This window comes from Hemibagrus wyckioides, linkage group LG25 (assembly GCF_019097595.1).
Source record: "Hemibagrus wyckioides isolate EC202008001 linkage group LG25, SWU_Hwy_1.0, whole genome shotgun sequence".
In the NCBI taxonomy this organism is placed as follows: domain Eukaryota; kingdom Metazoa; phylum Chordata; class Actinopteri; order Siluriformes; family Bagridae; genus Hemibagrus; species Hemibagrus wyckioides.
In genome coordinates, this window is record NC_080734.1 from 13,057,966 (window position 1) to 13,081,611 (window position 23,646).

Sequence of the window (23,646 nt, forward strand, 5' to 3'; positions counted from 1 at the left end):
GAGAACATCCACAGCAGCAGAAGGTGAGTCACAAGTGCAGGAAGAACCAAAGCAGGAGCAAGATCATCACAATGAATCATATTCTTAAACAACAGTTAGACCAAATTTTTTTCCAGGTCATTACTTGTGCTTAACGTAAATGTGAATGCCTGCTGATTCCTGACTGCTGTTTAAGACGTTTGAGCTGTTTATATAGATCCTGTATAATTCCCTTCACAGAGTGTTAGAGAGATTGTGTGTTCTATTGTAGTACTTCCACAAATTTTCATTTAAAACTAAATTTCACATAAGGGAAATTGGCCATTTCATTCTACACCGTCAGAGACCGTAACTTGTCCTGTAGAGTCATTACAAAACAGACAAACATGCTGAGAGAATAAAAATAAGATGACTAGCATTTTTCAGGGCTTTGTGGGTGTTCTCTACACTGTCATGCCACGATTACATCACCCATTTCTAAGCTTAAGTAATAATAAAAAATAAACTACAGCAGCACATTGTCGCAGTCCTATTTCAAAACTAACAACTTGTCAGAAAATGAAAGAAATGAAAATGAGTTCATTATGTCTGTGTAGCTGTAAGCAAATGATGAATACACACAGACTGGATGCTGACACACTGAACAGCTGCTGAGTGTTGAAATTAGAGCACCGTGTTGATAGCAGTGAGCTGTGCTCAATCCTCTGGGGAAATTAGGTTTGCTGTTCTCAAATACAATGGTAATGGTTGCTGGCCAGCAGAAAGAGAGTGGAGGCACACTGGGGCCTGGAGGTCGACAGAGACCTAAGCTCATTTATGTCCTCTGCTCAGGTACCAGTTTTAAAGTCCACTACATTCTTCCGTTTATTAATAGAAAATGATAGTTTTTGTTCTAATTTAGAGCATAAATATTTAAAAACTCATTTTTAGGTCTGGATCCATGAATATACTGGTGGTGGTGTCATGTAAACTACATAAGAAACACTAAATGCAGCTACAGGGACTGGAGAATTACAATGAATAATTTCAATTTCTGCCAGTTCTTAATCTTTGTATGTCTCTTTTATCCACAGGAAACGTCTGTACTTAGAGCACTTGTTTCTCAGGCGAAGTAAACATCATAACTGGGCTAAATTGTCTGTATGTTAAAGAAGTTTCAGGAAAAAGAAGACTTACACCCAACAAGCTTTAACAATGTTTGTCAGAAATAGTATGGCCTTATGTTATGGGATTATGTCTAAAGAGGAACACAATTGAAGAACCTGAGTGAGAGAAAATGTATAATGTATCTTATTTATTCACCTGCTTTACCACAAAAGGAGCCTCTGAATAATGTCACAATGTTAAAGAGGTTTGAAGGTGCAGAGGGCTACTCACCTCGATTAGGCAGGTCTTGTCGTAATCCCTGCGGTATTGATAAATACACTGGCTGAGCACTGAGAAAAGTCTTTCCAGTTGATCTACACTGTAACCCTTACTCTTCATCACAACTTGATCTAGCAGGGCCTGCACACAGAAAACAAAAACGCAAAGCAGAGACGTTAAGCAACCAGGAAAAAGCTAGGAATACTTGTTAAACATATCCTAGCATACACAGTATCCCATCCAACGTTCCCATGAAATTTCTTCCTGGCTATTCTTTGTGACCATATATTCATATATGATATGAATGATGTGTTGAACTGCTTTGATTGATTTGACAGCCAATTGTGTTTGAGATGCACCACATGACACCAGCGTCTACACAAATCATACAGTAGCTTAGCAACCTACCTAAATATGGAAAGCAGTGAAGAGATTAATGAGATTGTTTTACTTACTTTTACTGATGAAGTATAAGCACAGGATCGCAGTCATTGAACATTTTCACAGAAGTGACATATAAAATGTAATTAAAAACATCAGCAAAAACATTTCTATAGTAAAATATTAGTGTTCATAACACAGGAGAGGCAGATACGACGAGCACTGAACCATCAATTTTGATTTCAAGGGCACTTTTAAAGGTTGTAGTTATCTGAAGTATACAAATACCAGGTTGTGGTGATGAAAGACAATGCATGCAAAGATCACATTTTGCATATATTTGTGCATCCTCTGCAATGGCTTCAACTTTTATCTCAAATTGTTCAGAAAGAAGCTAGACTCAAACTATTTTCAAAAGGAAAAATTTCACACCAAGTGTCCAGATTTATGGCCTGCCCCATACGGCACACTTGCGGACTCACAGTATTCTTTTGCCTATGGCTCTTATAGCTTTCCATTTTACATATTATGCTTCAAAATCGTATGCATGAGCACCCTGTAGGCACATTTACAGCACCCTGTGGCGGAGCCTGCATCAAAGGAGGATTTAAAAAAAAAAAAAGCCAGAGACGGTGAAAAAGATATTCATTTAAGATGCCTGAGGAGTCTTTCATACTAAATTGTCTTAAAAAAAAAATAATAAAAAAAAATCAACTACTAAACTAAAAAAACCCTAAGTTTTAAAAATTTATTAAAACAAGAAAATTAAGTCATTTATATTTATACCCCACAATGTTTTATATACATCTCGACTGATTCTGATTTTAATGGTACAACATTAAATTTGCCAGTATGATATTTTGCAATTTTTTTATTGGTCATCACGTTCAACAATGACCTCCATTTGTCATAAAATCCCTACATATTTTGTGACTCTCCTCCAATATCACTGACTGATAAAAAAAAAAAAAATTAAAAAAAAAGAAGAAGAAGAAGAAGAAGAAATCTTTAATGACAGCTTGAAAAACTCACTTTTACATATCTGAAGATCCACAACTCAACAATGTCAAAGTGCACAACATGCAAAGGACCTATTGCTGAATAGATATATACCGATCAGGCATAACATTATGAGCAGTGAGAGGTGAAGTGAATAACACTGATTATCTCCTCATCATGGCACCTGTTAGTGGGTGGGATATATTAGGCAGCAAGTCAACATTTTGTCCTCAAAGTTGATGTGTTAGAAGCGGGAAAAAAGCGTTAGGATTTGAGCGAGTTTGACAAGGGACAAATTGTGATGGCTAGACGACTGGATCAGAGCATCTCCAAAACTGCAGCTCTTGTGGAGTGTTCCTGGTCTGCAGTGGTCAGTATCTATTAAAAGTGCTCCAAGGAAGGAACAGTGATGAACCGGTGACAGGGTCATGGATGGGCAAGGCTCACTGATGCACATAGGGGGCGAAGGCTGGCCCGTGTGATCCGATCCAACAGACGAGCTACTGTTGCTCAAATTGTTGAAGAAGTTAATGCTGGTTCTGATAGAAAGGTGTCAGAATACACAGTGCATGACGGGTCAGGGCTGTTTTGGTAGCAAAAGGAGGACCAGCAATATTAGGTAAGTGCTCATAATGTTGAGCCTGGTCAGTGTATAAAAAAAATATCCTACCACATTAGCACTGAACAAAAACCCACCATCCACTTTAAAAGGAGCCCCTTACACCTGCTCAGTTATGCAGTTATCTACAGCCAATCATGTGGCAGCAACACAATATATAAACTCATGCAGATCAAGAGCTTCAGTTAATTTTTACATCAAACATCAGCATAGGAAAAATGTGATCTCTCTGACTTCACCATGGCATGGATGTTAGTACCAGATGGCCTGATTTGAGTATTTGAGCTTCTGGGATATTTAACGCACAACAAAGTCTCTAAAGTTTACACAGAATGGATAAAAACAATAAACCTCTTGTGCGTAGAGGATGAGCAGGAATGAGCAGATGAGTCTAAGCTGACAGGAAGCACTCTTTACAAACGCTGTGAGCAGAAAAGCACCTCAAATATCAATCAGAATATCACCATATCAGCCCCTGAAGTGGGTGGGTGATAACAGCAGAAGACATGATTTCATTCTTGGTAAACTGTTGTGTGTGAAAATCCAAGGAGATCAGCAGTTTCTGAAAGACTTAATCCGGCCCGTCTGGTACCGACATCCATGCCAAGGTTAAAGTCTCAGAGACGCCAAGGTTATAGTCACAGAGAGTCACACATTTTTCTTCATTCCGATGTTTGATATGAACATTATCTGAAGCTCTTGACCTGTATTTGCATAAATTTAAGCACTGTGCCGCTTAAATTAGTAAGGTGTACAAGTGTTCCTATAAAAGTGGATGTTGAGGGTGTATCACAATGTACATGCATCATAAAATTTAGGTTTGATTTGGTGCTTTTAGGCTTTTTCTGCCAATTCTACAAATGTAAATACAATTTTCCAGGGTTCTTAGTGTCAAAGGCAATAAAATAAGTGCATTTTGAACTGTAACAGGTTTCTCTCAAGTCACTTTGGCTGTTAAAAAGAGCCTCAAAGAATGAAATGTAAAAAAAAATAAAATAAAAAAAGCCAGGCAGGTTAAAGCCCACACATAAAGCCTGTACTACCTGAAACCTACCAGCAGAGTCAGGACAGGGGGTCAGCAGCCTTCTAAAGCAATTAAGATCACAGTGACAGCTAATTAAAGCAAATCATAATTACCTTCCAATTCATACACAGTTACAGCATGCTGGTGTTTACATTTCACCCTGACTTTAATTAAGATGCCTCACTCCCTGTGATGCCCTATCAATTGACACATTCATCATGGTGATTCTTTGGACAATCAGCGGCTCATCGGAATGCATACAGAGAAGTTATTTGGGCTAGCTATGAGAGCTTCAGGTCAGCCACTGATAACGGTCTAGCCAAAAAAACAAAAAAAACAAAGCACATTTGGATGAAAAGCAAACGCTTCCATGAGTAGCCGGCTCCTGGAATAATAAAACCATCACTTATGTTTAAAACCGTACTTTTAAAGTATACAGGGCAGGGCTATCTGCAATATAAATGAATGAATGAGTGAATAAATAAATAAGATGACAATAAAACAAAGCTTTCTGACCTTCCTTATTTAATTTTGGTCTAATTTGGTAGATATCTAGTAAATTTTTCCTCATTGTGGCATTCGTATCATTACCCAGTATTTCTTTTCTCATGATTTTGTATTTCTATATTTTTAACAGTTATATTTGGACACAGAGCCATCTGAGCATCTACACACCTCTGTGTCTATATATAGTGCATCAGGTTTTGCCTAGCATGCTAAGAACTAAAAAATACTTCAGTGATAAAATGGCGGACTTCCAAAATTTTACATCCAGCTGTGTTAAATTCACACTTCAGAAATCAAAGCCTGTCTTCTTGTTGAACAAGAAACACGGCTTCTGAATTAAAAGACAACATTCAATAATAAAACACTTGAAATGTTAAAAGCTATTATGAAGAAGATTGTTTATGCAAAAGCAATGCATCATGACATGAAAGACAACTAACAATATACAGCTCACAATCCTGTCAATTAGAAGGATAAGGTGTGGACTGATTCCTGTGTTTTGTGCTATTGTTAAAGACCATGGCCAAGTGATCATGGATAACAGATCCCACTCCTGTTACCTCTGAACACAACAGTAATCTCAGCTCTAAAAGATCTGCTGATACACTCTATTTAACTCTAACCCTTTTGAAGGTTATCTTCTTCTGTTGCTACAGAGTAATAACCTGACCGGTCCAGGAGAAGCCTATAGAACAAATCTCTCTATACAAACCCCCGGGTCTTTAAAATAACTATACAACTGCATATATCTGGTGCTTAAAGGCAGACTGCATTAAGTAGCCACTTGGGTTTTTACCAGAGAGCAAGTAATTTAACCGGTGTTAAATGATGAATACACATACTCCAAAAATAATTGAGAAAAAGTTGTGGACTGCTGAAGGTTTACACCGAGCACTCGGTACGAGGAATTTTTCATTTTAATCTCCTGAGCTGAAGTAGATTAGATGCATTAATGAATAAATTACCAACTAGGATTTTAAAAGACAAAGCAGAAAAATTGAACAGGTGATGCAACAGTCTGTACAGCTGTTCATATTTCAAACAAGGAGCTGAATTAAAATGCACTGAAGAACGCTCGGGTTAAAATAACCGTGGTGGAACATCTATTGTACAAATATAAAGAACAAGCTTTCATTCTGTAAAGAAAGAAATCACTTGAAATAATCAACAAAAATGTAAAAGGATTCACGGTTTAACAATATTTACACCAACTTGTTAGGAATTTTGTTGAAAAGACTTCCTAATAATCAACGGCTGCATTGAAATGACACTGAAATATTCTAAACAGCCAAATTCATATTGAGAATGTGTTTCATACAGACAAGCTTTTATTTATTTATTGGCCTGGCAAAGTCTAGCATTTTTGTCAGTACAGTAATACCTCGCAGATCCGCGATTTACAACTTCACTGATCCGCGAAATTTTCTTTGGAACCTAACTAATTCGGATCTCCCGCGAAATCCTCGCAAAATCCTGCAAGTGTTTCTGGCTTATTTCGTGGCCATTTATACATTTTCATGCTTTTTAATGTGAAAATATTAAGAAGAATTTAGTTTATTAATTTAGTAATATGAATATAAAAGTAAAATCAATATAAATAAAATATAAATGTTATTTTAAATATCATCAAACGTCGCTGATAACAAGTACGTACAGTACAGCCATTACAATACGCTATTGGCTGGAAGGGTTGAAAATAGCCAATCACAGAGCATTAACAGTTTTACCTAGCTGCTGATTGGCTGGTAGCTATGATGCTTTGTATGCGTGATATCGCGGTTTATCTCCTTGTACTCGGTTCAACACGCGTGTATATTCCGTAAGTGTGAATAAGTCATGTCAGTGATTTTTTCCTTGGTTTTCATACAGGCAATACTGTACTCTATTTTTACATCAAACATTTATTTCTTTTTTTAAGGGCAATGTATTAAGCTAACTTTTAAATGAAATGAAAGTGTTCTGGGAGCATGATTGGGGATACTTAGGGTTTGCATTTACGTATAGAATTAGCATTTTTAGTGACTCCACCGCACATCCGCGAAGGGTCCTGGAACGTAACCTCACGGATGTGTGAGGTATTACTGTATATGAATCTTGGTTTATAATGATTTAGGTGATTAAATTTTCTGAGAAGAACAACCCTGTTTTAATTAAGAGACTACAGTCTAACAAATAACCAAGACGTGAGCGTGAACTGTGCCTAAGCTGGCAGTGACGCCATGCGTTCTAGTTAAAATAACCACATATACCAGATTAAGTAATACAATTATAACTTGGAAAAAGACGATGTACTTTATATATCCGCACTCAAAGTTTTCGTTATTTCTTCCTTAATATCAATTGTGAAATTTTACACAGTGTATGCATGCTGTAATGCATATATTAAACTTTCACTTCACACTGGTGTATGATGAATTATTGCACTGCCATAAATGGGATCATTTGCTCAGGATTCTTAGTCGCTGATTAAAGGAAAGAATGGGAATGTACTTATTTAAGAAACTAAGAGTCCTGTCCTTAAAAGCTCAAAATACAGTTAAAGAGGTGTGTTTGAGCAGGGCAGTCAAGCAGCACTGCTGGACTCCAATCCTCCAGCACAGGAATTATTCTCTTACAGCATGTTTTCCACAAACAGTTAGGTGTGTTCTAATGACAATTCAGGACTAGCCAGAAACATAACCACCAGTAGCAGAAGCTGTGAAAGCAACATTTGTTCTCTCAAAATTGTGCTTGTGACGTATGAACGCTTAGGAAAAAACAACTTCAGATTCCAAAACTGGATTCTTTAACATGAGTTTTACAGTTCAGTAAAATCTGGTGAATAGGAAGCTAATTTATGATTCAGGTACATGGATTCAAAATCAGGAAAAAGTCAGCATCAAGAATACATAGATTAATCTAGGGAAACTACATTTAGGGAACCGGATTTTTTCTCCCAAATAACTATAACGATTCTGATAATGCCACTTGTAAAAAAAAGAAATTTTATCAGCTACTACATGACCAGTGAGGATTGCAGAGCTGTACCTTCCAGCACCTAGCTTGTGTTTTGTTTGGCTATTTTGTTTTAAATTGCTGTTCCTGTGGCTTGCCAACCCACTGTGAGTTATTGATTTGTTATTGCCCCGTGCTGCACGGCAATGTCCAGTGAAAAAGCGCATTTTATAATTGTGTAACTCTATGATTAAGAACCTGTGCCTGTGGGATCATGAGCTTAAATCCCAGGGGTTAAAAGCAGGGGTTGATGGGAATGAGCCTGCAGCTGGATTAGTGCCTGTCCTCTTGTGGCTGCACCAATAACCACCAACTGCTCCAGGGATACTGCACTTTCCTTTGTACGAGAGATGAAAAATACACTTTACAGCATGACCGCCAATATAAGCTTCTATTCTCTTCAGACAATAACAAAATTCCTCAGCATTACATCATTAATAATGAGAGAAACAGAAAGGGATTGAAACAAGTCAACAATGAGTCTTGCTAATCCTTATATCAGGATTTTTCTGTTCTTAATTCCCAAAACATTTATGCAAAAATAATAAAAACAAAACACAGTCTCTTTCTGATAGAGTGCAGCATTACAGCATGCATATCAATAAAACCCTGAGATACCGATCTTTCCTGGCTCACAATGACGTACTTGTCCAAAATAGACAGCTAAAAAGACAACAATATGAGAGTTTCCACCATTTCCGGTTTAAGGGGAGTACGATGGTGTAATAATATTACCAGCTGTGTTGTAGGGAACAGCTTGCCGACAGCAACAAATGCTCAGGTGGACAATCCATTGGAGTTTTGGAGATTCTGCAGTAATGTGCAGTAAAAAAAAATCATAAGAGAACATTATCTACATAATCCTTTCACAAACTGGTGGTGAAAATGTTTACATGGCTGACTTTCACTGTTGATACTAATGACCAGAGAGAGAGAGGGTGGGTTGGGGTGGATTTGGATTTACCCAACTGTTTATTTAAACTTTTTATAATCCTTATTATCATTAACATTATTTATAAACCTTGTTACATATCTGTATGGATAAAAAAAAAGTTTAATCTTTCAGCTACAAACAAAATCATTATTAATAAAACTAGTTAGCTGATGCTAAATATATAATCATCTGTAGTTAGCTGAAACATACAGTGATGAATTTTATTTCATAATAATGAACAAAGCTTTGCTGGACTGATAATATAATATAATTCAGTAAACACCACTGGCAGTGTTCTAGTGTAATATCACAAAGATGCATTTTTATCATCTGAAACTATGCATGTAAAAAAAAAAGGGGTTAAGCTTTTCAAAAAATGTTCATTTCCCTGGATTAATTGTAGAAAAAAAAAAAAAAAAAAAATCAGGCACAGAACAACCTACATTTTAATATTCTGCTAATGAGCAAAACAGCACATCTACGAGGCTTTCTAAAATATATGCAAATGTAGAGTTATTAGTGAATACAAAAAAAAAAAAAATATCCTAGAGGAAATTAGGTCTTGATCATCAAACACTTGCCCCAGTCTTATTTAGCGAAAATGTTAATAGTAATCAATCTGTATATGGTTTATGAATATAAATTAAATGCAAGGTAATAGCTTGGTTTCCATCTTTAATATGTGCCAGGCAGTTTGCCAAACCAACCAGTAGGAGATTCTGTTTAAACGGCAATTCTCATCCCACTTCACCGGAAATTCAATTTGTTCCATAAGGCAGGAATGAAAAAGCAATTATTCACATCCCCCGTCACTTCACGATCTGTTTCTTAAAGATATCTGCTCCCCCCCCTCCCCCTTAATAAATAAATAAACTCCACGAGCAGTGCCAAAAGCCTTCACATCCCTCAGCACTCATAGCTCACCGGGCAAAAGGTGCATGCAGCAGTGTTGAGGACCATCAATCCATGCAAGAAGCAGTGGACCTGACGGAAACCCTCAGAGCGGTTGTGCAGGAAAATAAGAATGCGATAACCGGTGCAGAGGTCTGTAGCGCACAAATTTGGCTGACTGCACTTTCCTCTTTGTTCCATAGCACTGTTTTGACAGGGTGGCACACAATCTGAGCAGAACTTTAAGCGGTCACTCCAAACGGCACTTGTGTAACCGCACTTGCTGGGTTCAAAACGGTAACAAACGTTCTTCTCTCAGTGCCAATCAACTAGATAACCTGCAGCTAAAGAACATGATATGCATTTTACAAAGCATGGGTTAAATATTACAGGTTGTGCCCTTTCCTGTACATTTCTATGATCCACCTACTATCATATGCATTACTGAATGGAAAGCGATGATGAAAATAAGCTGCACGTAGTGGAAAGAATTGCATAGTGGAAGATTTAAATGGCACAATATAAAAGTAGAAAGTGCTCGCGAGCAGAAACAATAAAAAATTATGTGAAGAGGAAATGATGACACTGTCAGCGCTGATGAGTGTTTCTGCTAGCATTACCTGAATGATTGCTGTAATGATGGCTGGTTTTCACCATCTCAGAAATTAGTACACCTTAACATGGTCTCCATACAAGCTGGAGATACAGATGTTCAAACTACTGAATATATACATCTTGAGCTCAATAATATTTAATGAGACCGTTAAAGGAGCCTTATGTGACAGCACTGAATAATAAAAGAAACGTGTAATAACAGCAACGCTGCACCTACGATTACCATTAAAGATTAACGCCAGTATTTGTGGTCTTGCTATAAAATTAGAATAGATATAGATTCAACTAATCTACCCGTCATGACGAATGAAATCAGTAAAATTCTCTGGAGAATGACTGCATGGGTTACGTGCAAAGAGGCAGTAGAAGCAAATTCGAGCTCGAATCCCAGTTGATTCGCTGGGAGAAAACCGAGTTCTATCAGAAACATGCTTCTCAACCAGAAAATCAGTAAAACTGCAAGGACGGATGTATGAGGAATTCTGTCAGTACAAATCATTAAATCAAGGTTGCGTTAATGTTTACAGTCTTGGTTATATTTCAAGGATTACGATCTATGTATTCTCACACGTGAGATCAACAAGCTGGTTTCAACAGATCCGGAATAATAGTGAAAATTAAACTATCGTAGGTACCAACATATCAAGGTCATATATCATATATTTCTAGTGCTTTATGGCCTTTTTCCTGACATCGTTAGGTGTTTTACCTTGAGTCGCTGATGGTCTACAACTAAAGCAGGTGGAGGAGGAGGCTGAGGGGGGTCCTCTGGCCTCTCTGCTAGAACTTCTTTCTGCTGTTCGGACTGGCTTCTTCCACATGCCTTCTCTTTCATGGCACCTATAAAAAAAAGGAAAACGGATATAACCTTACACCGATATTCACCGAGATACATTTGGTATCTAACCTGCTCTGACAAGGACAAAATATCCTGATGTTATTATAACAGCGAACATGTCCATGAGGATTTGCTTTAACGGTGTAACCCTGACCAGACAAAGCTTCAACAACAATGTGTCAGCTGCCAGAAGAAAACAGTAATTAAAGTTGTGACATGGTGTTTCTCTGCTGAATGAATGCACTTCAGGTAAGACAGTAAGTAAGTAAGTAAGTAAGTAAGTAAATAAATAAATAAATAAAATACTATGCATGTAAAACAACCCTATACTTGCAAATCACTGCCTTATGTACTTCGGTTTAGTATATTTACAAACTAATGAGTGGTAGGAGAAACAGGCACTTGATTTGATGCTTGCATATACTGAAAAGAAAGAAGCACAGTACCTTCTTTTTCATGAACTGCATCACTAGCAGCTCCATCTGCTACTGGTGTGCAATCATTTGCCTTGCATTCTTGTGACACTTCTTCCAATCCAGCCTGTTCCCCACCTGTGAAAGAAGCTGTGACCTCCTTTTTACTACTCCCTGATTCAGTTTCATTGGCTTCACTGTCTATACTGTCCATTGACTCGTCTCCATTTACACACTCTTGGGGCTCTGGGTGCACTGATGCCTCTTTCTCCTCTCCAGAAGGAGGGCTCTTAAAGGTAGATGTATTGGCCTTATCTTGGCCTTGGGGATCTTGAGTTGTGGTGGCTTCACTGGAGTTCTCCTCTTCAGTGCTCAGAGCATATCCATTGGGTTGGGGAAGCGGTTTATCCGTCTGTGGTTCCATGGCGTCAGAGGAGGATTCGTCCTGAGCTGGACTGCCATTACCCTGGCCAGCAACGGTTGAGTCATCAACACCTTCCTCTTCCTCTGGCTCATCGTCATCTTCTACTTCTTCCTTCTTGCTGCTCTTCTTCTTCCTGATGATGCCCCTCTCCCAAATCGACCGGCGGCGAGCCTTGCGCTTTATGCTACCTGTGGACAAGAAAAAGATTTTCTAAAACCATGTTTTACCAAGTTTGATTTTCATACTTCTCTTATATAACTTAGTAAATGTTCTGTTGATTCAAGACAGTGAAAGTCAAATTAAACCACTTATACACGAGTGACCAGTCGCTCTAGTCTGGCATCATTTTAAAAATTGGGATTTAGGGGACAGTGGAGTCAGGCAGCACTGGAGAGCTTGCACTCCATGTTCCAAAACACAAGGGAGAAAAATGGGCTGTGAGGGAAGGGACCAATATGTTAGAACCATGTGGTACCTGTCTGCTGTGTAATTGGTCAGAGTAGAGGGATCTGGTGGAAATGCACTGCTTACCACAGGAGGCAGTTTCAACTTCTAATTGAAAACACTGGAAGACAAGCCCAGATGTACTCCATAAATCAGCACCCACAAAGACTTTGCTAATTTGCCTCTTTGTGCCACCAGCATTTCCTAGTGGGCTTTGAGTAACTGAAAGCACACTGCACTCCAAATAATGACAGATCACACTTCATTTTATTCTACATTTTCTAGCCCCACTCAATTTATTTTACATCTGTTCTTTCTAAAAGGTTGAATGTGAAGCACTTAATTCCCCCATCAGATGTAATCAAAGGTATGTGAGGGGAAGATGGAAGTTGGAGGAAATAGAAAGACAGTGGTAAAGAGAGATAATCGGCTGCTCGGAAGATGCGAATACCAACATTTGTCAATAAATGTGGAAAATTAGAGCAAGAAGTGAGGAAAAATTATCTGCCCATCTGTAAAGCCATAACTGTGTCGAGGCGAGTCTGACAAAAGGTTTGACTAAAGGATGGTTTATATCAGATACATATCTTTGCTTGTGCAAGCAAAAGCAGGGGCAACACAAGCACCATTGTTAACATATTCTTCTGGGGGATTAAACGCAACATCCGCTGTTTTCACAAGCTGTATCTCAAATAAAAATCTGTTTACTGATCAGAAGTTTGGTATGCAAAACAGACTACTCTTTATGTTTGACTTGCAAAACCTCTCCCATTGCCTACAAACATGAAACACAATAAGAAAACCAGTTAGGGTTTGTGCAGTCTAGTCTAGACCAGTACAAGAGCATGTGATTTGAGACACAACAATTTGAGACATTCGAGCGGCATCCATACACATCGTTAAAACCAGGTATAATACAACCTTAACAATATAGATGCCCCATGCTTTAAAAAGGAGCATCAGCCACACTCTTGCACACAGTCAGGGCACTTCATAATGTGCGTACTCTTCGGTAATTCCTCCAGATAAGTTTACAATGAAATATCTATCCTATTTAATATTGAGTTGCAAGACATAGTCTCACAAAAAGGTTGATATTTCCATCAACAATGACATTAGGCCTACTTCTATAAAGGGCAAAGCCGTTTTAGCCCCATAACATGCAGTGAATTGCTTCGGAGTGCATCAGTCTGTCTCGGATGAAACTAGGCATTAAGTACATTAATGATTCATGCAGCCAATACCAATATGTACACTACACATCAGCATTTCTAGTACATCCACTGACGCAAGCATAATAATCTCTAACGTAAATGCCTGATAAATGATCATGAATGGAGATGGACTTCAAATGAAGCAAACAAGCAAAGACTGAACTGAAGCTGAACTAGGGGACTTGAGACAGAAAGGCAGCAATTAAACGGGAGGCTATTTGCTTCTTTGTTAGAGGTGTTAGGTGACCACACATGCATAATCTGATGTGACATTTTAGAGACATGGCAACAACGAAGGTAACTGGCTACAAAGACCACTCTGCAGTAAATCATTCACTAATAAGGTGCAATTAATACTACAAAAGCAGAGTCATTTTGTGTGTATTCAACCCACAAGAATGGGCCTGCTCGAGAGCAAAGCAGTAAAACAACTGGAATATGCTACACTGAGGGAAAAGCTTGACAAAAATAAATAAATAAAACCCCTCTTCATTGGGGTACTAATAAATGCCAGATTATATCAGTGTAAAAATCATATTTGTACAAAAAAAAATATATCACGGTTAGCAGGACACACAGTGTATTGAGGTTAGAGGAAAGGGCATTTCATGAATGCTTTGAATGTATTAAGGGGGAATAAATGTGGCAACTGGGACGGCATGTAATGAGCACATGAGTTTAATGAAATTTTCAGTTGAAAGGAAAGCTGAGGCTTACTCTTGGCATCGAATAATATTTCAGGGTAAAAACAATCTGTTACGTCAGGTTTATTTATATGTAATGCACAAGAAATAAATAAAATACATTAATTTAACATATCATTACCATGGTATTATGCTCCACTGGGGTTGGAACAGAAAACCCAGTCAAATATACCCAGAATAAAAAAATCCCAGCCTTGACAAATTTATCATCAGAGACTGGGAGCTCCCAAACTAGATGTTGCTTTATTTACAAAAAAAAAAGAGGGCATGTGGAAAAAATATTTACAATCTCTTCTTTTATTCATTTATTTCACAAGTTAATATATGAAATATTGCTCTAACTACACAGATGGATTCTGTGATATTGTGAAATATTACTGTGGACTGGGAGTTGAATTCTAACCAGACATCCATTCACCGCATTAAAATGAAAAGTGTATGTGCTATTTTAGATCGCTCACTATCCTGACACGCTGGACTAAGTTAAGGTAATGAGCATTAAATATGTCTAGAAAACTAGTTAGTTAGAATTTTAAAAGCCTTTCGTGTAGCTTTCAAACATACCGTACCATTTTCCACATTAGTGAATATTTTTGAACATAAGAACAAAGTTTTACATTTGAGATGCAGCACATGAGAAGTCACAACAAATATGGAATGTTTTAAAGAGAAACAGAACTTGTCAACAACAACTTGTCAACGGTGCATGAAACCATTAATACATTTTACAAATCGGATAGATAGGGATGTTCTGGCTCTGACGTGCCATCTAGTGGAGGTCACATTTAATCCTCCTTATGTACATGAGACAGGTAGGCAAGAATGTAAACGTGATCCCTGTAAAATTGCGCTTTATTCATTACCTAGTGATCTAGTACCAAAGTGTGTGTGTTCGTATGTATTAGTGTATATATATATATACACACACATACAGCTCTGGAAAAAAAAGAGACCACTGCCCAATCTCCAGATTTGAATCCTATTGAAAACCTCTGGAATGTCATCAAGAGGAAGATGGATGGTCACAAACCATCAAGCAAAGCTGACCTGTTTGCTTATTTGCAAAAAGAGTGGTATAAAGTTCCCCAACAGCAATGTGAAAAACTGGTGGAGATCATGGAGCCAAAACACATGCAGATCGGGGTTATTCCACCAAATACTGATTTCTTAATGTGATTTAGCCAAAGCATGAACACAATTTGTTTACAAATTATTTGTATTTTGTTTTATTTGAGTTATTAAAGCTCTGCAAATACTTTAGAAATTAGGAGAAATATCGTCAGCAGTTCACAAAAAATGAAACAAAACTGTTTGTCTCACCAATACATGAACCTGTAAGAAATAAAACATAAGAATCTCGTATTTTGCAGTGGTGTCTTATTTTTTTTTTCCAGAGCTGTACACACACACACACACACACACACACACACATACATGCATTTGATAACCAGTAGTTAAAGGTCATTTCCTTCAGGGACAAAAGAAAAAAAAAAAAGATGGTCCAAATGTCTGCACAACATCTGGCAGAGTCATCTGGCACTGTAGTATATCCTTTAAATGCGAGTAGAAGGGCGGTTGCTATAAAGACATTAAGAAACTATTTTCTGCAGAAAGGCAAAGTAGAACAGATTTGAGGATGCTAAAGACCTTAATACATGTCATGACATGAATTTGGTGAAAATAGAACGATGAATGAACATCTGTTTACATTCCTTAGCATTCATCTGCATGTGTGGAAAATTAAGAGCAATATTTACAAAAAAAAGACACAGAAACCCCTGCTTTTGAGTGGCTTTACAGAGGGATGACTGTATTAACTTGCCGAAGTCTATATTTAGACTTTCCGTATACACATGAATAACCCAACAAAGGGAATGGGGATGAATGGAAAAAATCTTTTCTCCTGAAAGTTTTCTCCTGAGATGCTTTTCTGCTGAAGAGTCAACTCAAACCAGTCTGGCCATTCTCCTTAGATCTCTCTCATCAACAAGGCATTTCCACCTGCAGAACAACCACAGGATGTTTTTTTCCACACTATTCTAGGTAAACTCTAGAGACTGTTGTGAAATCTCAGGAGATAAGCAGTATTCAAACAAGCCTGTCTGGTACCAAGCACCATGCCACAGTTTAAAGTCAGTGAGATCACAATGTTTCCCCTTTCTAATGTCTGAGAACATTAACTTATGTTCTTGACCTGTACCTGCATGATTTTATGCACTGCATTTGCTGATTGAATAATTATATGAACACGTAGGAAAACAGGAAAGTCAATAAGTTAGTGTACAGCAATGAGATCGATGTTTACTAAATGGTCTGTGAGATTGCCGTGATGATAGTAGACTTTCTACTGACTTTAGACCTGACATAATGAGCAACACAGTGTGGATGGCTTTTCTGCTGTTTTCAAAAGGCACAGAGAGTAATCAAGAGAATACAGAAAGAACATGAGATTAATAGGTGAAAGCAAGGACACACAGTGTGTAATAGCATGTGTTCGCAGGTTAATAGCAATGGTTGGATGTTATTTTAATATAATCCCTTCAGTTTTCGAACACAGCCATTTGTAATGAACAGTATGCATTTTGCTTTTCGGAACTGAAGCTTCATTTATAAAATGTCACCTTCCTAAACACAGCAATTAGTCATGTCTGGCTTTGGCAGACCGTATATAGGGCAAGCTTCCCTGCTATTCCAGAGGAAATGAAAATATTTGTATGTTTTGTATTTCCATAAACTTGAGCTCGGGGAGGACGTGAAGTGTTTCCATAAGAAGGCTAGAATAAACAAGTCAGCTCATTACTAAGGCATACTTGCACTAGTCCCGAATGTGTATGTACAGTAGTGGTTTAAAGAATGGATAAATGAAAGTCAATCTGCACCAAGACGTATACGTGTGTTAACATGAACACACCATCACTGTTGTTTGTGCGTTTCGGTGACGCAAAAGGTGAAGAGGAAGCCTCAGTCTCTGCATCTGCCATTACCGGATAAGCAAGGACAATTGGGCCCAGTACTGTGCAAGAAAATGAGTTGTCTCCCACTCTTAAATAATGCATGGTAATTGTGGAGACCACAAGAACATAGCCTCAGACAGCTTATGTAAAAAGTTTGCGTGCAAGTCTCTGTGTGTGTCTGAATCCTTTGCCTGGAATAGCATAGCACTTTGTAATAATTAAAAGAGCCACCGCATGAATATTTTATGCGGCACCAGAAATATTTAGCCTTGACCCCCCCCCTCCCCCTCCCATTCAGTACCTGCCAAAATACTTCAGCACTTAAACTTATTAAACAGTGGGAAAACATTTTGTGGAAATTATTATTAACACATTTTGGCAATAGTGAGATGCTTCCAGAAGATAATGCCTGGAAATAGCTTTGAAGCTGTGTGGCACTGTCCCTCCCGCTGCATGCTGGATATTAATTCTCTACATTCAGCTACGGCCCATTACTGCTCAGAGACCCAGTATTCTCCACACATATATACTAAATATACATGCATATTTCAAGGACACCAGCTAAACCACAAATGATAAATGACTGAAGGCAATCAAATGGACTGCATTTAGTACACGTAAAATAAACTTTAATTAATAACCCACAGATGTACAAGGACATAAGTAAACCCTACCTGACAGGCATTTATATCAATATCTTTTGGCTTGAATTGCCCTCTTTCTATATTTTCGAGCATAAAAACGTATCATAAATGTTTAAGTTGCTCAGAAACCGGATAAGCAAATAATTGGAGCCACGGACGATTAAAAACTGAAAGGTCGATGGGTAGATACACTGTGGCATACCATACTAACAAAAAATTTTTTAACATTCTACTCACTGAAATGCATTTCGAGGCTGTCACAAGCTGTACTGCATGTGAATACGGTGCAGCAATCAAGCTGGCGTTAAGAAAAATATGAGTTTGCCAGAAGAAATGCAATCAGTAGATGCTTTGGAGAAATGAAGGCTGGTAGTTAGCCCTGACTAGTTGCTATTGTTAGTAAACTCACCTTCATTGCGAGCAACAATGTTAACAATGGTGGTCTTGGCAGTGGAAGCAGTCTCGATAGTTTCCTTGGCAGCGATCGCCGTTTTAGTAAAGTCAGCCCATGCATGGAAATTAATCTGCCGAGCAAAGCTGCATACAGTGCAGTCAGGCGACAGAAATCTGAAGAAAGTGCTATAGAAAGAAATCTGCTATAGAAAGTCCATAAAAAAAAAAGTATATAAAAGTTTTTATATATTGGATTGTTGCTTAAATAAAACAAATAGCCTGGATATGAAATGGGTAACTGTTCCAGACACGCATGCTCGTGATTCTGTCCAAACTGACATTAAAATTCTTGTTCAGAAAAGACAACCCATAAACCTATGAAACTGTTTGGGAGAATAACTGCAATGTTACCACACTAAAAAAACGAAACGCACAGAACATGGCTCAAAGGTTTTGGCTTTCCCCCCACACACCCCCAGAAACGCCTGTGCTAGTATAAAGATCAGTTTTGTCTGACTTTCAGAATTTTTAGGTCACTGTTAGGCCACAGGGTTTAATTAATTAGATTTATTGCTATTAAGCTTCGATTTTCAACTATTGGTCCTTACACCAGTATGCTGAATTTAACAGAGACATTACCCAAGCTAGTTGTATGCTACTTTACACTTCCATTCTTGCACACTGTCAGTGGATTTTCAGTTATTTCATGAACTTTTTGTATACTCTATCTACTTTCTCCCATCACTTCATCGGTCTGTGCGTTCAACATTCAAAGCTCGAAAATCTGACAGGAGCCAAACCACACATTCAGCCACCCAGTTCAGACAACTCCATTACACAACACTTTATTATCAAGCTGATAAAAATCTGTTTCTGTGTCGCAGCAATCGCATTAATACCAGGCCTAATTTAAAAGTCCACATAGCAGTGGGTGTGACATGCTGTGAATGTTATTAAGTGTTTGAGGGTGAGAAAGAGACAGCAGGGTGAAGCCCATATGCTTTAAATGTACTGGCTGGATCGAAGGAGGTCTGGCACAGAAAGAAAAGCTCCACATTCCACATGAGCTTAGTCTTCTGTACAATAGCACCTTCGTTAAGACCGAAAAAGTCTGGAATACGTTCCTATGCTCTTTCTAGTCCTACATAAAGTACACTCTGGCAGAACCCCATCAACGTAATCTAGTCAGAGACCAATGAGAGCAAAATTACATACGCATAATTTTGTATGTATTATTTACAATATATGCTCTTCACGGTCCCCCTTACGCTCTCTGCATGTTCTCAGCTACTCCGTCATGTTTTGACCATTTCGCTCGACATATTCAAACAGACAATTCTGCTCACCATATTCCCACTGGCTCCTGACTTCTCAGACACTCAGTATTACTCAGCATCAGCAGGATCTCAGATTAATGAAGCTCTGATCACACATTGATCTCTCTGATGAGGCCACAGCGGTAGGGTCAATGGGGAAGCCCAGACATTATTCATGAAGTACCTGCTGCCAAAATTAATGTTGATACTAATATTTTAGTCTTGCATTATATTTAGAGTTACCAATGTTGTTAATGGACAGATATATACCTACGTCCCATAATTGAAGGCAGCAAGCTTCTGTAGAGTTACCTTTGCACCTAGTGGTTATAAATAGGAGCTGCAACAAGCACTAAAGGTCAACAGGGGCAGGGACATCCATGCCCCATGCTCACACTATGAACAATTTCAATGATGGAAGAATAGCAGACACAACCGCTTATGGCAGGGTTGCCAGATTGGCTTCGTTTAAAACAACACAATGGCTTGCAAGATCTCGTATTATAACAAATCTTCAAAATGAAATCTGACAATTTTTCACGAAAAAGGCGACATGCAAGTGTATACAGTGTGATATCTGTTCAGTGACATCTAATGTTTCTGTACGATATAAAAAACAAACAAACTATGATGCGTATACAGTATACAGTATGCTCTACGTTTTTTTGTGCTCAGAAGCTCAAATTATAAAGAGAGTTTCATATCAAGGGAACTGTTATAAAATCCAGAATGCAGATCAATAACACAAAGGCGAAAAAGAATTAATTCCAACAACATGCCCATGAGAGTATTTTGGCAAAGGAAAAAAGACAAAGGAAAAAAAAAAAGTGTAAAATAAGATAAGGGGGGAAAGTGAGTGGGAAAAGGTCATCCCTGAGTGAGGACACTGTTTGTCACTCTGCCCTGCATCACATAGCAGTGGCACTTAATGAGGCATCTCGATCGATAGATGATTCAGTCCATGCCTCTGGAAATGAAGCGAATCAGTCAAAAGCTGCACTCACCTCCTGCAGCGAGGCGTACATTAGCATGCCCAGAGGTAATGCATCTCACCAGTATCTGTGCTACTTCTGTTCCACCAGCTCAAAAGAAGAAGAGAGAAAAAAATAAATAAATCAGCAGGGCATTCAAACTGTGAGTGTATTTATTTGTGTGGGTGTGTAGGGAGTCAGCCAGCGAGTAAGACTGGAGAAATGAACATTATGCTGCTGAAAGGCACACTTAAAAGGAATCAGGGCTTTAGCAAAGGGATTCTCAAATGTTTGTTTGTAAGCCAAAGATCCCTTTGCCAATTAGCTGTTAGTAAAGAAACATGCTTTGAGTTTAAAGATTTCCTAATGCATGTTGCTACATTTTAATAGCCAGTGTATTCGAATTGTTGTTCAAAGCGCTCAAAAGAGTACGTTTTGCTAGATAAAAAGCATTACCAAAAATAGAAACTCCTACTGATTGGGGTTTAAACAGTATTTTAATTAGGAATGAGCCTTCTGTCTGATTTTATTATTCGGATATCTGTAAAAGTTAATGAACGGATATTCGGTTAACCGCTAGGAGAAAGGGGAAAACCGTGTTTAAATGTTGAGTAATCAAGTATTATTTTCCACTGCAAACAAGTGTTCCTTCAGTCGGTGAATGCACACACACACACACGTATGTGTTTGACTGTGTAACTGAGACACTAAAGGGGGGGGGGGGGGGTTGGTTTCCTGGTGTCTGAGAGGGGATTCTGACTTGTGGGATTGCAGGATGTTCAGCAATCTTAAATTTATATCACCACAATGGCAATGTTTCTAATCATCTATAATAATTGGAAATAAATATTAGCATCATTCACAAAGATGTGAAAAATAAGATGATGACACTGAAAATGACATAAATCTTATTTGGTAAGAACCTTATCAAAACTTTTCTGAGTAAAATGGAACTGCTCCCAACTATATTTGACTTTTATAAGGTTCCCCCAGAGAATCCAGGTACTCTTCAAGTGGCTGTGGGATCTGATCAGTCTGGAGAAGCATGCGCTGTTGAGGACTGCAGGAACAACACCGGTGCATGCAGAAGCAATGTGCTGAACACAGTTCGTTTGAAAAGAAAATTATAAACATATTCAATTCTTATATTTTCAGAGCAAGCCCAAGCTAATTAACCACGCATTCTCGATTTCTGTGTTATATTTATTAAATCAGTGAATGCAAACAGAAACGAATGCTCTGTTCGAGAGAAGCGGCCGTTGTAAACAAAAAGCATAAAAGTGTAAAATGGACTAAATTTTGAAAAACATGCTCCATTAATTTGCATCTATTGTCGTTTTAGGCTTTTAATAGAGTTGTACTGGCTGTGACTGGAAATGTTATATTTCTATTTTGTCCTGAAAAAATGTGTTTAATCCGTGGTTACAAGATTAGATCTATTATTGTATAAAATCGACCACTGATTTTGCTACTTCCCTGGCCTTCACTTTTTAAATGATAAGAAAATAAGTCACTTTCACCAAAGTCAGATCTCCAGTTAAGAGCCAATAACGGCGGGAGGAAGACTCTTTGGCAAACGGCGACGGAGCACTGCTCCTATATCAGATATATTGCAATCACTTGGCTGGCTCAGAGACTTTCACTGCCAACTGCTGTGCATTTCACACTAGCGTTTGTGCTGAATGACATGACAGACGAGGCATGCTGTCTACAGAGTATACTTTTTAATGGAGACCATTAGGAGGCCATGAAATTTGGATTAACACCAAGCTGGGATTGTGATTACCTAAAGCCCAGGGAGAGAGCGACAGACAGAGAGGGACGGGCGATATGATGCACCTGTGAGTCATTTACTATCCAGAAGGAAGGCTTGAGGGAGAAGGAAAGAATAGGCAGGAAATACAAATATACACAGGGTGGTAAAATTGAAAATTGTATGAGCGCCGTCTCTAATTTAGTTCAGGAGTTTGTCAGATGTAATTACACCCAGCTGGTGAATCAAAACTGGAGGTGCATACCTTACCTGCCCCAGTGGTCAAACCTCTCAGCCTCTGATCATAGCCAGGAATAACAACAACAAAAAAAAAAAAAAGAGTCAAAACGTTAAATAAAAGAAAGTTTGGGACAGCTGTTTGTACTATTTGAACTGCATTCTGAAAAAAAAAAAAAAAACGAACGATCGTCTGGAGAAAACGTTTAGTACCTCCGCAATCTAGATCAAATAAAGTAGCACCGTTAACAACGAACTACACCACCAATAACCATAGACCAACACACACCACTACCTGATGCAACAAATAATCACGAGGAGTAACAAGCACGAGGCACTAAATGGAAATGAGAAACCCACTGAAAGCCCATTAAATAAATGTGCGTGGCTCAGAAGGAGAACGTGGCTTATATAGGTAGGAAACTTTTAAGCTGCAGTATTACACAATATGTGTAGAATGTGGCCTTCACTGACTGTCTCAGCCTCTGGGATGTAAAACATTTTAAAATAACACATGAGCAATAATCAGAAACCTTCAAAACATCTGGCAAAGATGTTAAATGACCAGGAAAATGTGCAGGCACGTTTTATCCCAAAAGAAACATTTCAAAAAATCTAAGTTAAAATCTAAATAAAATCTGAGCTTCTGACATTTTCAAAAGACTTGCAGGAAACATTTTGGAGAAAAGCAAAAGAGGGGAAAAAAGAGAAAAGAAAGAGCGTATGTTAGCAGGAGGCATGGGTAGGAAGCATTGAGTTTAATATCCTGGAACAAATGGGGATTTGACGAGAGCTTTACAGCTCAGGTCTCACTGTGTGCTGTGCTTTATCCATCTTGGCTTGTCTGGCCATATGGCTCGAGTGAGGCACCATTGTCTAAAAACTTCACTCTTATTACTCCTCTACTTTATCTTACGTTGAATGCATCTATCACATAAGATCACACCATAAGCAGAGAGCATCTTAAAGCCCAGCCATAATATCCATAATGGACAGATGCATTTCTCCGTTTTCCATTTTTCCTCCTAAAGCT

The 23,646-nt window shown here is 38.3% G+C and overlaps 1 protein-coding gene across 4 annotated transcripts in view; it reads right to left on the bottom strand.

Moving 5' to 3' along the window:
• atad2b (ATPase family AAA domain containing 2B) overlaps window positions 1–23,646 on the bottom strand; it is a 62,572-nt gene that overhangs the window by 3,503 nt on the left and 35,423 nt on the right. For 3 of the 4 annotated variants that reach the window (XM_058378618.1, XM_058378617.1, XM_058378621.1), the window contains 4 exons: window positions 20,657–20,734; window positions 11,593–12,171; window positions 11,018–11,148; window positions 1,357–1,485 (listed from right to left, as the gene is read on the bottom strand). In XM_058378618.1, coding sequence (XP_058234601.1) covers window positions 1,357–1,485; window positions 11,018–11,148; window positions 11,593–12,171; window positions 20,657–20,734 — 917 coding nt within the window. The remainder of the gene's footprint in view (window positions 1–1,356; window positions 1,486–11,017; window positions 11,149–11,592; window positions 12,172–20,656; window positions 20,735–23,646) is intronic. The other variant, XM_058378619.1, reaches the window with a different exon arrangement.